At 37.8% G+C, this 16,249-nt stretch overlaps 1 protein-coding gene across 1 annotated transcript; it reads right to left on the bottom strand.

Moving 5' to 3' along the window:
* Positions 1-844: 844 nt before the first annotated feature.
* On the bottom strand, positions 845-8,044 carry LOC125893628 (lysosomal thioesterase PPT2-A-like). The gene is made up of 8 exons (XM_049584395.1): positions 7,803-8,044; positions 6,531-6,684; positions 4,696-4,791; positions 4,061-4,168; positions 3,871-3,954; positions 3,691-3,775; positions 2,663-2,717; positions 845-2,505 (listed from the first exon to the last, which is right to left on the bottom strand). Exons 1-8 carry the CDS (start codon positions 7,965-7,967, stop codon positions 2,362-2,364), a joined length of 891 nt encoding a protein of 296 aa, XP_049440352.1. The 5' UTR covers positions 7,968-8,044; the 3' UTR covers positions 845-2,361.
* Positions 8,045-16,249: the final 8,205 nt, after the last annotated feature.

Genomic DNA, 16,249 nt, shown 5'->3' with positions numbered 1-16,249 from the left:
GAGTCAGCATGTTCTCCACAGTCAGAAGCCAACTGAACATTATCTGTGTTATCAGGACAAGCTGCATGAACATCTTAACATCTCAAACAGGGACGATCACTAAAAATGACTCACTTTATATCATTTAAAATGTTGAGACTTTTTTTTCAGCTGTCTCTGTTTGACTCAGTTCTGTTGTTAATTGTGAGGCTGAACTTTGTGGTTCTGTTGTAGAATTTATATTTACAGATGCTTAATGTTGCGTCCATACAGTAGACTGCAATCCAACCCAACAATAGTCGCCTTGTGGTTGTATTCCTCTGCAAACCAGTCAAGTTGCGGTTACAGTTTACATCTTGAAACTTCTTGAGATATTGTGCTTGCAAGAATGAGACAGACGAGGTCACAGCGACCTTGACCTTTGACCTTGACCACCAAATTCTAATCAGTTCATTCTTGAGTCCAAGTGGATGTTTGTGCCAAAAATGGGGAAATTCCCTGAGGGCCTTCATGAGATATCACATTCAAGAGAATGCAATAGACTGGGGCACAGAGACCTTGACCTCTGACTCTTGGCCATCAAACTCCAATCAGTTCATCATTTAGTTCTTGAGATATCATGCTCCCAAGTATAGGACAGATGAGGTCACAGCGACCGTAGCTTTTGACCTATGACCACCAAAATCTAATCTGAGCATCATTGAGTCAAAGCTGACGTTTGTGCCCTAATTTAAAGAAATCTGTCAAGGAATTCTTAATAATAATGTTCACAAGAATGGGACGGATACACAGATGGACAACCTGAAAATATTATGCCTCTGGCCATAGTTGTCAAAAAAGTAGAAACAATACATCTGACATTTACAATTACAAATTTAATGTTTGTTAAGGTAATTAAATACATTACAGTGTCGCAAGGTTTCTACTCTTATGGACAGTCACCTTTTATAACTCAGCGTTAACATCAGGTGTGGATTATTTCTTAGTTACTGAGTGTGATTGTTACATCCCAACACCACATTTCACAGTAGAAACAGGGCTCCCCAACATCATCCAACAGCATGCAGCCAAATCAGGAGCCTCTTAGTGCAAAAACAGAGACTTTCCAATGGAGAAGAAAGGAGTGAAGTATACTAATCAATTCACAACTTTAATTATGCAAATAGACTAATGTTTCAACACCACCATGTCTTCGCCAGGGTCAGAAAGAGCACAGAAAAAACACACACTTCATAGTATTACACTTCACATCACATGTTTACACTTTAAAAAGATAACCACAAATTTCTGACAGTATGGGAAAATAAACAAACATGTAGAGATAATAATTTAGAGACAGGTGTTCCCAAGCTTGTGCTCAATATTTGAACACAGATATAAACATTTTAAATATCCTTAAAGGGCAACTACGCCATTTTAAAAATCATGTTATTGCTGTGGTCAACATGAGCAACTGTCTCTCAAATCCAAGAACTAGACTGCTGAAACTCAAATTTATGACGTCATTAGTATAAAGTCTGTGGCTGCTCCATAGACAGTGAATGGTGAGAGATATTAGATGACACTCAGAGCATCCAGGGGAATGTTCTGAGTGTATGGGAACATTTTTTGTTTCAGAACCGACAACACTACTGTAGAAGACAGCTAATATGAGACGGGATCCACAAAAGCATGCTCCCATTCACTGTCTATGGAGCAGCCCCAGACTTTATACCCTATGACATCACAAGATTGAGACTTCTCTGGCTATGAGAGAGAGCAGCTCATGTTCACAAATGTCGACTGAACTTTTCTGGGTCATGGAAGTGACATATTGGAATTCTTAATTTTGGTGGTGCTCCTCTTTAAAAGGTCAATAAAAACCAAGTTACATGAGACATAAACATAATTATAATCTGCTCTCTGTGTGACAAAACTCTCCATCACGTCTGAGAGTTTCATCCCAAGGAGTGCAGGGCAGATCAGTCTTTGGATCCTTTGCAAGACTTCCACAGTACCAGAAGCTTCCACCAGAGGGCAGCAGCTGATTGGTCATTGCTAACGTGCTGCCACAGAGCATGGTTCACTGTGTCACTTCAGACTATTGGCTTTTGCCTGACAAGCCATAAAATCCCATCAGACAATGAACCTGGAATTTTCCATGTCAGGAATCTTTACAAGCAAAAGGCCTCAAAATTTGTTATATTTAATGTATATTGTGATATATATTTAAAACTACAGTATTAAGACACCCCCACCCGCACTGTCACAAAGGAAAGCTTTGGAAAAAGACGATAATTGCTGCTATTTTAATATGATTTTTGTTACCTCTATGTTTATATGGTCACTGTCTTGTATAAAAACCATATAATGATATAAGTTTGTTGAGATATAAGTTTGCTCTCATGTGAGCCACTTCTCTATGCAGCTCCTGAACACTGTGTCGTTGGAGTGCCATCTGGTATGCTTCACTCCAGAGTGCACACACGTCGACACATCCCCACGAGCGTCCAGCGTCTTCAGCCCAAACATATCGTTCTTGTAAAACTTTCAAAGGCAGAGAAGAAGAGAAAGATGGGTTATTACAAAATAAGAAGAGAGAGACTTCTACCATGTGAACGAGGGTCTAGAGTAGAAACAAAGATAGTTTTCCAGTTGATTTACCAGTAATGCAGTGGTGTATATACAGTGATTTGCAACTTACCTCCTGGTTCCTCATTTCTACGATGTTTTCGTTGCTGTCATAGAATCCAAACTGGCTGTTTAGAGAAGAGGAGACAGTAGTTCAGGTAAAAAGGTTTCAAATTACTACTACACTTTTGACCAGAAACTCAACACACATTTTGAAAGCTTTCTGAGTGAACACTTCTTTGTCTTTCACCTGTGTGGAGGACACAAATGACCAGTACAAATAAATAAATAAATAAATTCTATTTGTTTTGGTTTTTTTTGTTTTTTTTTTAACTCTTTACATGGCTGCAATGAATATATTAATATAAAATGATAAATGCTTTAATAAACACATAAATAAATAAATGCATAAATAAAACAATAAAATAATTAGTAAATGTAAGAATTTATATGGAAATGAAAAGATAAATAGATAATAAATAAAAATCAATATAAATAAATGTATAAATAAAAATACATAAATAAATACATTTTTAAAAACAATTAAAATTTAATTTAAAATCATAAATGCTAAAATAAATATAAATAAATGCATAAATAAAATGATAAAAGAATTAGTAAATGTGGAAATATATATGGATTGATAAATAATAATTTATGCATTTATTTATATAATTTATTTCAACATTTTGTTATTTTTTAATGTATTTTTTTCTGTATTTATTTATTGATGCATTATTCATTGTGTATTTATTTATTCCTGTTTTTATTCATTAATGTATCTATTTACAGTTATATCAGTTTTCAGCCTCATTACATTTACACCAGCTGCCATCTAATGGTTGGAGGCTGTACCTGCAGCCTGAGAGGCAGACCTGCAGACAAGACTTTAGACTATGTTGTAAAAATACTGGAAACTCCTCTGCACGTTTTTCAGGTTGAAAGCTAATTTAATGCATAATATATATATAGTCAGTTTCTCCCCCCCAAAAATAGTGATATGATTGTTGTCATTGTAAGCTACTACACCCACCACTGATTAATTAGGTTTTTTATAACAGGCACATTAAAATAAAAGAACTTTCATATAAATGATAAAACCTGGACTGCCACGGTGTTATGACGCCATCGTCTGGCCCTCCAATCAGCACAAGCTTCTTGATCCGCAGGAAGTTTTTCCTCCACTCTGAGGAGGTGAAGTTAATAAAAAAGCATTACTGTAAATTGTTACCGTACATCCACAGGTACACAGCACATAATGACAGTAGTTCATTCCACAACCTTTCATGTCGTCGTGAAGACTGTCACCATTGAGCTTGGGCAGAAAGCTGTTGCCCTGCAGGTAGCGGTAGCGATGGTGAGGGTCTGTGGGGAAAAGATGAATATATGTTGTAGTATCTTTGCAAGATGTGAATGTAATATCACCAGCAGGTTCTCCTCAGTTAAAGGTAAATATGTTCAGCTTTCTCACCGTTCCAGTAGTTGCAGATAGAAACTTTCTGTCCCACTCTTCTGTAGCAAATACGAAACATTCTCGTCTTTATCCAGTTAGGAAAAACGTGCCTCAGGTAGTCTGTGTCTGTGGAGTGAGACAGTATTTGCAGTTTAAGATATATTACAAATCAATTCTGAAGGTATGCTTAATTTGATCTGCCCAAGGAGCCACTTTTGCAAAATGACAGGAGTCCAGGGGCCAATTAATAAACAAATATTACTGATATTCATCATTTATTCTTTATAAAATAAATAAAAAGGCAAATTTGCAGCCCTGCACCAGTCATGTGTGCACGGGCATTTCTGGGATTTGAGAATCCTCCCTTAACACTTTATCTTAAAAAAAAAAAAAAAACTATTTTGATGCTTTTTATGCACCCTGACCCCTTATTTACATTCAAAGTACAAAAAAAGTCCTGATTATCATTGTGAATAAGAAAATGGTCGATGGGCCACCTGGCACTGAATTGCAGGTCACATTTGGCTATAAAGGTATCACTGCATGACTGTTTAAGGTTCTGGTGAATTAACTGTGAGTCCTAAAAAGTCATCATTCCCTGGAGGACCAGGATCATACAGTCATGCTTTGATTATGAAATGAAGCTCCCTGACCTCCGTACTGCCCGGCGAGTGGTGATGACAGTGAAATGAAGGTGTCAACGTTGTGGTTTGGAACCATGGAGAGAAGTGCACGACAAATAAGACCACCTTAGAAAGAAAAGGAGAGGACACAACGTCAAGAACGCTTCAACAAACCAGTGCGTGTATCTGATCTGATGCAGTGATGGTTACCAAGTGGGCAGAAGCACCACCATGAGGGGACTAGAAGGGGCCATGACCACCCTTACACAATTGCTGCCTGCTCTGTATGTGATCATTTGAGTAACATTTTGCAGGTGAAGGCCAAGGGACTCCCTGACACTTTGGGCTCTTGGTCCTGTGCCCAGCAGGCCTGTTCAGTGATCCATCCATTGGTGGAGATGGTGTTTGAATGTCATAAAGATCAATTATTTTGCAGATGAAAACTGGATGATAAAAATGTGATGTTCCTGTTCATAAATGCTGTTTCCTCTAAAATTTTGAGCACATAGAAACATAAACTGCAGAACTGTGAGAACTGTGAGCTGCTTGGTCAAAACACGGCACTCATTTCGGTTTGCTAGAAATGAGGAAGTGAAGGTTGAAGGCCTGGGGTGTATAGATGCTGCTCCTTAACTTTAATGTGTTATTTTTGAGAGGTGTTACTTGAGCTTTGTGGTCATTTTGGAGGATGTAGTTTGTGATGAACAGTTTTGCGTAACACAGAAAGGTGTTTCTATTATTTAGTCCACTCCACTGAGACAAAACCATTGAGAGTAATGCCAGTGACAGGCTCAAGGACACTTTGGATTGGACCACCTATCCTGCATTTCTTAGACGATCAGCTTAGCTCTGTGTTTTGGTTTTACCTTGAGGCTATTTATTCACTTCTATTTATTTATTCACTTCTATTTATTTATTCACTTCTGCAGGACCGCTCTGATCGCATTTGCACAGCTGCACAAATTCACACCAGAAAGCTGCCCAGTGAAACCACACTGTGATCTTCTGGCTGCTGACCAGCTCCACTGAAGCAGGTGGAGTCGAGGGCCTTGCTCAAAGGCACCTCAGTGGCGGTAATGAGGGATGGGAAAGTGCTGTTATTTCACTTTAAAAACCCAATCACCAGATAAAAAGTTGGCACTGTATATTACATCTCCACATTATCATGTACATACAGTGATGCTTTATGTTTTATCACTGCTGTGGTTAACATGTGGTTAGGCGGGGGCGTCGGTAGTGTAGTGGATAGTGCCGGCACCCCATGTACAGAGGCATTGCTTCGCTGTAGCGGCCGAGGGTTCAAATCCAGCTCACAGCCCTTTGCTGCATGTCAGTCCCCACTCTCTCTCTGTCTCCCCATTTCACTTTCTGTCCTGTCATTAAAGGCAAAAAAAAAATGGGGCATCGGTGGCTTAGTGGATAGAGCAGGCGCCCCATGTAGAAGGCTGTTGCCGCAGGGGCCTGGACTCGAGTCCAGCCTGTGACCCTTTGCTGCATGTCATCCCCTCTCTCTCTCCCCCTCTCACACTCAACTGTCCTATTAATTAAATCTTTAAAAAAAAAAAGAAAAAAGAAATGACGATATCAAACATATGAAATGTGCGACTGTAAAGAAAGAAAGAGGTTGATAAATGTCTGAGAAGCCTGTGAGCACAGCAAAAGAACTCTGGATGATTTATTCCTAACGTTGCGTTTGGGAATATAGTAATCACCAAATAAGAAGCTGATTTATTTCTGATGAGACAAAGAAAACACTATTGTGAGCAACAAACTTTTCCCTCTGGGTCTGGTTCTCTGCTGTTCCATTCATGGCTACAGGATGGCAGTGATGTGTGTGCACAGTGTGAGTATGTAGTTGTGTGGACCTTGTGAGTAGCAAAGAAGATGGACGCCATCAGGAGCGTTCTGCACGATGGGGTCAAAGACTTTCCTGATGCCTTGAACCTGCGTCCACAGTGGCTTCAGACTCTCCAGGTTATTGTACAAGTCAATCACCGTCACCTCTGTGCCTGGGTGCACCTGGGAATTACATTAAAAACAAGACACAGAGTAACAGAAACACAGTGATGGCTGATTCAATCAGCGGGATGAAAATGTCCACACACTATTGAATTCGCTATTCTCTTCTGAAACTTTACTTGTTTTGGATTTGGAATCCAAGTTTTGGCCAAATTTGTAGAAATAAGTATGAGGCCCATGATGTTACAAAATCACAAAACTGGACTCCCATTCATTGCCTATGGAGCAGCTCTAGACTTTATACTCTGACACCACATGTTTGAGACTTACTTCTCTGGTTTCAGGCTTTGACGGAGAGGAGCTCACAAATACTGGCCATTGAAATAACATACTGGAATTGTTAATAATCTTTTTGTGTTGTTGGTTGAAATGCATCTTTTTGTGGTTTTGTATCTCTTTGAGGTCATTTTGAATCACTTCCTGGTCAAGAACGTGTCAATTTAAGTGACATTTTGCAGGTGGCACCCCCTTAACCTCTGGGCCCCTTCTGTGCACCGTAGGCCCGTTCAATAATCCTTTAATGTGCTCACACAGTTTAAATGATCAACATCAAGCCTCAGAATAAAAACAAATTTACAAGTTCCTTAAAATAAAATGCATAAACATCTGGACCATCATTCACTGCCAAATTATACATTTACTGTACTGTACTTGACTTCCTGTACTTTGGTGGTACCTCGCACGGGAAAGTTTGGAGGATTTTGTTAATAGTTCTAGTTACAAAGGAATAAAAAGTAGACAAAAAAACTCTAATAATACTCGATAAATTGTTAGCAGGCACCTGTATCTGCTCAGCGATCAAATAATTTCCATTACTGTTCAAGTAGCCTGTTAGTAATGGAAGGTTATTTCATGTTGATACAAAAACGTCACAACCAACCCCGTGCTCCCCTACTTTTTACTCCACTACATTTATTTGGTAACTTCAGTTACTTGTTAGGTTATATTACTGTTAGGTTAAGTACATTTTGATATCAGTACTTGTGCACTTTCACTTTGGCAACACTGAATAAAACACCTGAGTGCTTCTTCCACCAGATTTTTCTATGAACTCGAGAAGTCAGTTCCCAAAATTAAACACCTTGTACATGGTTACACACGCTTTAAAGATGTCCTACCTTGCTTATGAAATGAGACATCGTTCTGAACTGCTTTGGTGAATCAAAAAGGCCATGCATGATGATGACAGGCTTATACCCGTCAATGCAAACCCCTGTGAGCACCAGCATCAGCAGCAGCGGCAGCACCGGTGGTCCGCGGATCATCGTCGGAGTCTTCGTCATCTCTCTACCCGGGCACAGGTGAGACCTCTGGAGGAGACTGGAGGAGAAGGGATGACTTTGGCTGCGCAGTGATGAGGTCTTTTATAGTCCTGATGATGAGTATCGATCTCTTTCAACTTTTGTTTGTAGACTTGGAGAGCATGCGCGCCTCCTTCCTCATGAATCCGTTTTCGATGTTGTTACTGGCACTGACTCCTCCAGCTTTTAAGATAAGATAAGATAAGATAATAGGCTACTTTATTGTCTGGTTGCACAGAAATGTGCTTCTCCAGCTCACAATCTGTCATCCATTCACAAGGAGGACACAATAAAAACATAAGACAAAAGCATGGCCGTAGCCAGCTATGAGGTCACCGAGGTCCGGACCTCGGTAAAAATTTCAAAGAGAAAAAAACAGAAGAAGCCCCAAACAGCATGGTAAACATATTAACACAGCTTTTATTTCTCCAAAAATCGGCCAGATATAAAATGCCTCCGGTAAATGAACGTCACTCTGTAGCACACCAGCTGGAGTGCCTACTGAGAATTCTTTGGCTTTGTTATGTACGTGGTTGGGTCAGGAAAATGCGACCAGAGCCGTGTGCTCACCTGTGTGTGTGCATGCGTGCGGCGTGCGTGTGTGGTCCACCTTTAACATTTGGGATATAAAATGTCATCACTTCATTATTTTATCCTCTTTGACATTTGTGTGTTTTGTCCTAATAAACGCATGAATTCTTAAGTTATGGCCAAAACATGTTTCACGAGGTCACAGTTACCTTGACCTTTGATCTTGACCACCAAAATCGAATCAGTTTGTTCTTGACTCCAAGTGGATGTTTGCGCCTAATATGGGGAAATTCCCTGAGGGCCTTCATGAGATATCACATTTAAGAGAATGCAATAGACTGGGGCACAGAGACCTTTGATCACTAAATCCAGGTCAGTTCATTATTAAGTCAAGGTGAACATTTGTGCCAAATTACAAAAAAATCCTCCAGGTGTTCTTGAGATATCATGCTTGCAAGAATAAGACAGACGAGGTCACAGAGACCTTGACCTTGCTAAATATAAATCTAAATGTTAAATGTTAAATCTAAATGTTCTGGGTGAAACTAAATATTTAGCTAATATGCAAATTCACACTGCCGGTCACCGGAAGTACCAAAATAAAAGCTCGAGATGCTCAGATTGTGTTTATAGAATCAAATAACGAATTAAAACCAAACTATCGGGGAAAATGAACACTTGAACATACATTAGCGTGATAATAACTACCTAAAATAACAAGAAACATGTTTGGAGAAATTTTATTTGATGTGTACTTTGAGTTGTTAGTGTCCCTTCGGAGGGATTAACAACCTAAGCTAAGCTAACAACCATTAGCTCTTAGCCCTGTTAGCAGTGTCTGTAATGACTTATTAACTCTTAATCGGTCCGTGAAAAAAATATTTTTTTCCAGTGGATGTCTTAGTTACAACATGATTGAGCTAGCAAAGCAGTTTTGTGTTGCGATGTGTGGTATTTATTCAGTTTTGGGAAATCACGATGTCTAGAAAGCATCAGTGGCTGCAGCAGCAGCAGCAAAGCTATCAGGACGTCATCTGTTAAAAACCTCCCGTTGTCGGATACAACATGAAACTACTCCAGTTAGCTCAATCATATTGTAACTAAGACATCCGCTGGAAAAAATATTTTTTTTCACAGACCGTTTAGAGTTAATGAGTCATTACAGACACCGCTAACGGGGCTAACAGCTAACAGTTAGCCCCGCTAACCTACGATAACCATGTTATTAATTTCAGAATGTGATAGTAATGTTTGTTCAATCATTGTGTTTATAGACTTTACAAACACCAGATTAGTCTAAACGGTGATATAGTGACGTGAAAAACGTGAGATATGCATATATATATGTAGCTAAACGCCGCTGGTTTTCTACCCGGAAGTATTTGTAAACAACAAGGTGATTCCCTCCGAAGGGACAATAACAACTCAAAGTACACATGAAATAAAATTTCTCCAAACACTTTCTTGTTATTTTAGGTAGTTATTATCATGCTAATGTATGTTCAAGTGTTCATTTCCCCCGATAAGTTGGTTTTAATTCGTTATTTGATTCTATAAACACAGTCTGACCATCTCAAGCTTTTATTTTGGTACTTCCCGTGACCAGCAGTGTGAATTTGCATATTAGCTAAATATTTAGTTTCACCCAGAACATTTAGATTTAACATTTAACATTTAGATTTATATTTAGCATTTAGATTTAACAGTTAGATTTAGATTTAATATTTAGATTTAACATTTAGATTTATATTTAGATTTAGCATTTATATTTATATTTATATTTATATTTAGCATTTAGATTTAACATTTATATTTAGATTTAGATTTAGATTTAATATTTAGATTTAGCATTTAGATTTAACATTTAGATTTAACATTTAACATTTAGGTGCCACATTTAGTATTTAGATTTAACTATTTAATATATTTCTAAGTTAACAAATATTGCTGTAAATGTGGTAAAAGGTGACGTTAAAAAATTCACAGTACTTTTTTAAACATTGTTTGAAGCTAAATGTGGCAAAATGTTGATGTTATTTTCAGTGTGAGCCACTTTACAAACGGCACCCCATACACCTGTGTGTGTGTGTGTGTGTGTGTGTGTGTGTGTGTGTGTGTGTGTGTGTGTGTGTGTGTGTGTGTGTGGGCGTGTGGGCATCGGGGCAAAACTCTGCCGTGCGCAATACAGACAGCAGAGGAGAATTGTAAATGTGCGACCACACAGAGACAGAAATGACATGCTGTCATGTAAATAAGATGAATAACATAAGGCTATTTAGATTATTTGATAAAAGGACAAGGTATGGACCTGTTCTATAGGCCTGGATATGACGCGTCCAGAGCTAAGACGGAAAAAAATAAAATAAAATCAGCAGCGGCGGTCATATAGTTGCATATCTGGGAAACTCTGGCGCTCCAGAGGCAGATCAGTAGGCCTACGTTAGTCATTTGTCTTTTGATGACTGAAATGTTTAACCACTAATCCGTAGCACTAGTGTGTTTATCAGTAAAATTAGAACATTTTTCACACATAAAAAGCACAAAGATGTTGAAATCTATACATATTCTGCCATCATAACTTGGCTCTCAGAATTCACCAGATTGATGCCTTGAAATCAAATGTATACAAATTTTTCTCCTGGGGGAGCATGCCCCCAGACCCCCCAGAGGCCTTTTGGTCATTTTGGTATGAATTTTGCTAAAACTGCTTAAAGGGCTCTCTTTACCTCTCGCCTCAATATGTCTCAGTGAAAATGGGTTTCTAGGGTCCTTACAATAGAAAATCTCTCCCTCCTCACTCTCTCAAAAGACCATTATTGTTGTATTAAACCTACTAGTACAAAGTAGCCTGCCATAAAAAAAACTATCACCTCACTGTATAGGATTATGTACAGCCTACTATAAAGTAGCTACGAGTTAGAGTGGTCCAAGAATTAGTCAGATAATGTGAACATTTTCTGCAGCTTTCTTCAAATTCTGGACCTCACCAATTTCTAAACCCTGGCTACTGCCCTGGACATAAGCATGAAAGACTTAATGACATAAGAAGCATTATAGAGTGCAGACCCTCAAAAGTAGTAAAAAAGTAGCATGGATGCATTGTGTCTGTAGGGCAGGGGGGGTTTAAGTCCAACAGTAGGCCTACATGTGGTGTGTGTATGTGTGCAGGGGGGGGGGGTCACCTCCTTGACCTGCCCTGTTGATTCAGCAGTTTGATGGAATGAGGAATAACAGAAAGTTTGTATTTGTTCCTCTTGCAACTCGGCACCATAAAGCGCCTCCCGGGTGCGTGGTACAGCTGTCGAGGAAAGACTTTTCCACAGAATGACCAACTAACTTTGAGCAGATGTTCAGCAGCATTTTATTATAATACCACTGTCAGTAATAACAATATTAATGATAGTAAAATCATTGTTAATTATTATTTGCTGAGGTCCCAGTTCACCAACCTGTGCACCACCATTAAAGCCAATGTATCTACTTGCAAGTAATACAAAGTATCCGAGTATATTTACACAAGTACTACACTTCAGTACAGTTTTGAGGTAGGAACCTTAACTTTACCTGAGTATTTCCATTTTCTCCTACTTTATACATTGGACTTTTTATTACAGTGCATTTATTTGGTAACTTTAGCCCTTTTACCAGCTGCAACATGAAAGTGATGTACACATCAGCACATAACTACTACTGCACTTTTACTCAAGTATTCAAGTTTTGAATACAAGACTTTATTATATTTTATTTAATTTCATTGTATTTTATTTCTATTGTTAAGTAGGTGTATTTCATTAGGTTAATTGGTGTAATTAGTAGCATATTACACCAATTATTAGTAGCATGTGCATGTCAGCCTCCTAGGCTCCAGGACCGCCATGGAAATAAGTCATGTGACCTTACTGCGTTATCCTGATGGATTTTAGTACTGTATGCACGTTTGTGTACTCTATCTTAATTCATCAAATCAATCAATCAACACAGTGCTTCTGTATACTGTTGTATTTCTACTGCAAAACATTTGAGTGCTTCTTTCATCACTGCTTGTTCACTTATTTATAATGTGAGTGGAAATGTGCAAATTGCATAGTTGTGTCAAACAACTCTGTGCTGCATGGCTTGAAGTGTTTTACCATTTTACGAACTTATTTTGTTACTGTTTATGTCTTTATGACGTCTTGTTGTCCTTGGCTTTATCTGTAAATTTTAGGGATGACTTTACTGGTTTCAGAACTCGTCTTTGGTGTTTTGGTGCATAGACAAGAAACATATATATAGATGAGAAAAAATGACAGTAAACATATTTTTAAAAATACTATTTAAAAGTATGTAGGCGCTGGAATGTTGAAAAATATACTCTTGGGTATGTGCAAAGTTCACAGTATTAAGAATGGGTTAGGCTGTCTTGTATCGTTTACTAGTAACGATGAGAGCTGAATGATGAGACCATGATTTTCTCATTTATTTTAAGTTTTTCAAATTTGTAAAGGCTGTTTCATCCAGATCTTTGTACCAGTTTCTGCAGGGTGGGTGAATGGGTGGTCATAGACAACGTTTGTTTACACTCACCCATACAGTGCACCATTTCCACGCCAGCATACACCTGTGGTGGGCCAAGTGGGCAGTCTGCAAACTATTTGACAGTTATCATAGCCAACAGATCTGCCAGATCTGCATCTGAAGTTCAGCTGTGAGAGTGACAGTTATGTCACCACGACCACATGGCCCATACATACACAAACAAGTCAAGTCTCTCAAGAGTCTCTACCTGGGTACAGGTAGAGAGATGAGGTCTCTATCATGTTGTAACTAAGACATCCGCTGGAAAAAAATATTTTTTTTCACGGACCGTTTAGAGTTAATGAGTCATTACAGACACCGCTAATGGGGCTAACAGCTAATGGTTAGCCCTGCTAACCTACGATAACCATGTTATTAATTTCAGAATGTGATAGTAATGTTTGTTCAATCATTGTGTTTATAGACTTTACAAACACCAGATTAGTCTAAACGGTGATATAGTGACGTGAAAAACGTGAGATATGCATATATATATGTAGCTAAACTCCGCTAGTTTTCTACCCGGAAATATTTGTAAACAACAAGGTGATTCCCTCCGAAGGGACACTAACAACTCAAAGTACACATGAAATAAAATTTCTCCAAACACGTTTCTTGTTATTTTAGGTAGTTATTATCACGCTAATGTATGTTCAAGTGTCCATTTCCGATAAGTTGGTTTTAATTGTTATTTGATTCTATAAACACAGTCTGACCATCTCGAGCTTTTATTTTGGCACTTATGTGACCGGCAGTGTGAATTTGCATATTAACTAAATATTTAGTTTCACCCAGAACATTTAGATTTAACATTTAACATTTAGATTTATATTTAGCATTTAGATTTAACATTTAGATTTAGATTTAATATTTAGATTTAACATTTAGATTTAGATTCAACATTTAACATTTAGATTTAGATTTAGATTTAACATTTAGATTTAGATTTAGATTTAGTATTTAGATTTAGATTTAGATTTAGATTTAATATTTAGATTTAGATGTAGATTTAGTATTTAAATGTAGATTTAATATTTAGATTTAGATTTAGATTTAGCATTTAGATTTAACATTTAGATTTAGATTTAGATTTAACATTTAGATTTAGATTTAGATTTAGTATTTAGATTTAGATTTAGATTTAGATTTAATATTTAGATTTAGATGTAGATTTAGTATTTAGATGTAGATTTAATATTTAGATTTAGATTTAACATTTAGATTTAGATTTAGATTTAACATTTAACATTTAGGTGCCACATTTAATATTTAGATTTAACTATTTAATATATTTCTAAGTTAACAAATATTGCTGTAAATGTGGTAAAAGGTGACGTTAAAAAATTCACAGTACTTTTTTAAACATTGTTTGAAGCTAAATGTGGCAAAGTGTTGATGTTATTTTCAGCGTGAGCCACTTTACAAACAGCACCCCATACACCTGTGTGTGTGTGTGTGTGTGTGTGTGTGTGTGTGTGTGGGCGTGTGGGCATCGGGGCAAAACTCTGCCGTGCGCAATACAGACAGCAGAGGAGAATTGTAAATGTGCGACCACACAGAGACAGAAATGACATGCTGTCATGTAAATAAGATGAATAACATAAGGCTATTTAGATTATTTGATAAAAGGACAAGGTATAGACCTGTTCTATAGGCCTGGATATGACGCGTCCAGAGCTAAGACGGAAAAAAATAAAATAAAATCAGCAGCGGGTCATATAGTTGCATATCTGGGAAACTCTGGCGCCCAGAGGCAGATCAGTAGGCCTACGTTAGTCATTTTCTTTTGATGACTGAAATGTTTAACCACTAATCCGTAGCACTAGTGTGTTTATCAGTAAAATTAGAACATTTTTCACACATAAAAAGCACAAAGATGTTGAAATCTATACATATTCTGCCATCATAACATCAGAATTCACCAGATTGATGCCTTGAAATCAAATGTATACAAATTTTTCTCCTGGGGGAGCATGCCCCCAGACCCCCCAGAGGCCTTTTGGTCATTTTGGTATGAATTTTGCTAAAACTGCTTAAAGGGCTCTCTTTACCTCTCGCCTCAATATGTCTCAGTGAAAATGGGTTTCTAGGGTCCTTACAATAGAAAATCTCTCCTCACTCTCTCAAAAGACCATTATTGTTGTATTAAACCTACTAGTACAAAGTAGCCTGCCATAAAAAAAACTATCACCTCACTGTATAGGATTATGTACAGCCTACTATAAAGTAGCTACGAGTTAGAGTGGTCCAAGAATTAGTCAGATAATGTGAACATTTTCTGCAGCTTTCTTCAAATTCTGGACCTCACCAATTTCTAAACCCTGGCTACTGCCCTGGACATAAGCATGAAAGACTTAATGACATAAGAAGCATTATAGAGTGCAGACCCTCAAAAGTAGTAAAAAAGTAGCATGGATGCATTGTGTCTGTAGGGCAGGGGGGGTTAAGTCCAACAGTAGGCCTACATGTGGTGTGTGTATGTGTGCAGGGGGGGGGGGGTCACCTCCTTGACCTGCCCTGTTGATTCAGCAGTTCGATGGAATGAGGAATAACAGAAAGTTTGTATTTGTTCCTCTTGCAACTCGGCACCATAAAGCGCCTCCCGGGTGCGTGGTACAGCTGTCGAGGAAAGACTTTTCCACAGAATGACCAACTAACTTTGAGCAGATGTTCAGCAGCATTTTATTATAATACCACTGTCAGTAATAACAATATTAATGATAGTAAAATCATTGTTAATTATTATTTGCTGAGGTCCCAGTTCAATAACCTGTGCACCACCATTAAAGCCAATGTATCTACTTGCAAGTAATACAAAGTATCCGAGTATATTTACACAAGTACTACACTTCAGTACAGTTTTGAGGTAGGAACCTTAACTTTACCTGAGTATTTCCATTTTCTCCTACTTTATACATTGGACTTTTTATTACAGTGCATTTATTTGGTAACTTTAGCCCCGCCTTTACCAGCTGCAACATGAAAGTGATGTACACATCAGCACATAACTACTACTGCACTTTTACTCAAGTATTCAAGTTTTGAATACAAGACTTTATTATATTTTATTTAATTTCATTGTATTTTATTTCTATTGTTAAGTAGGTGTATTTTATTAGGTTAATTGGTGTAATTAGTAGCATATTACACCAATTATTAGTAGCATGTGCATGTCA

The sequence above is a fragment of the Epinephelus fuscoguttatus genome, linkage group LG8 (assembly GCF_011397635.1).
Source record: "Epinephelus fuscoguttatus linkage group LG8, E.fuscoguttatus.final_Chr_v1".
In the NCBI taxonomy this organism is placed as follows: Eukaryota; Metazoa; Chordata; class Actinopteri; order Perciformes; family Serranidae; genus Epinephelus; species Epinephelus fuscoguttatus.
Note: the sequence above shows the minus strand (reverse complement) of the source record. Positions and strands in the feature narration are given on the sequence as shown.

What these genes read in the sequence shown, in the direction of transcription:
- LOC125893628 (XM_049584395.1), bottom strand. Translation starts at nt 7,967, where the DNA reads ATGACGAAGACTCCGACGATGATCCGCGGACCACCGGTGCTGCCGCTG. An exon ending in TCTTCACGACGACATGAAAG is followed by an intron (nt 3,776 to 3,870) that starts GTTGTGGAATGA and finishes TCACCTCCTCAG; the next exon opens with AGTGGAGGAAAAACTTCCTG. An exon ending in ATAACACCGTGGCAGTCCAG is followed by an intron (nt 2,718 to 3,690) that starts GTTTTATCATTT and finishes TTCTCTAAACAG; the next exon opens with CCAGTTTGGATTCTATGACA.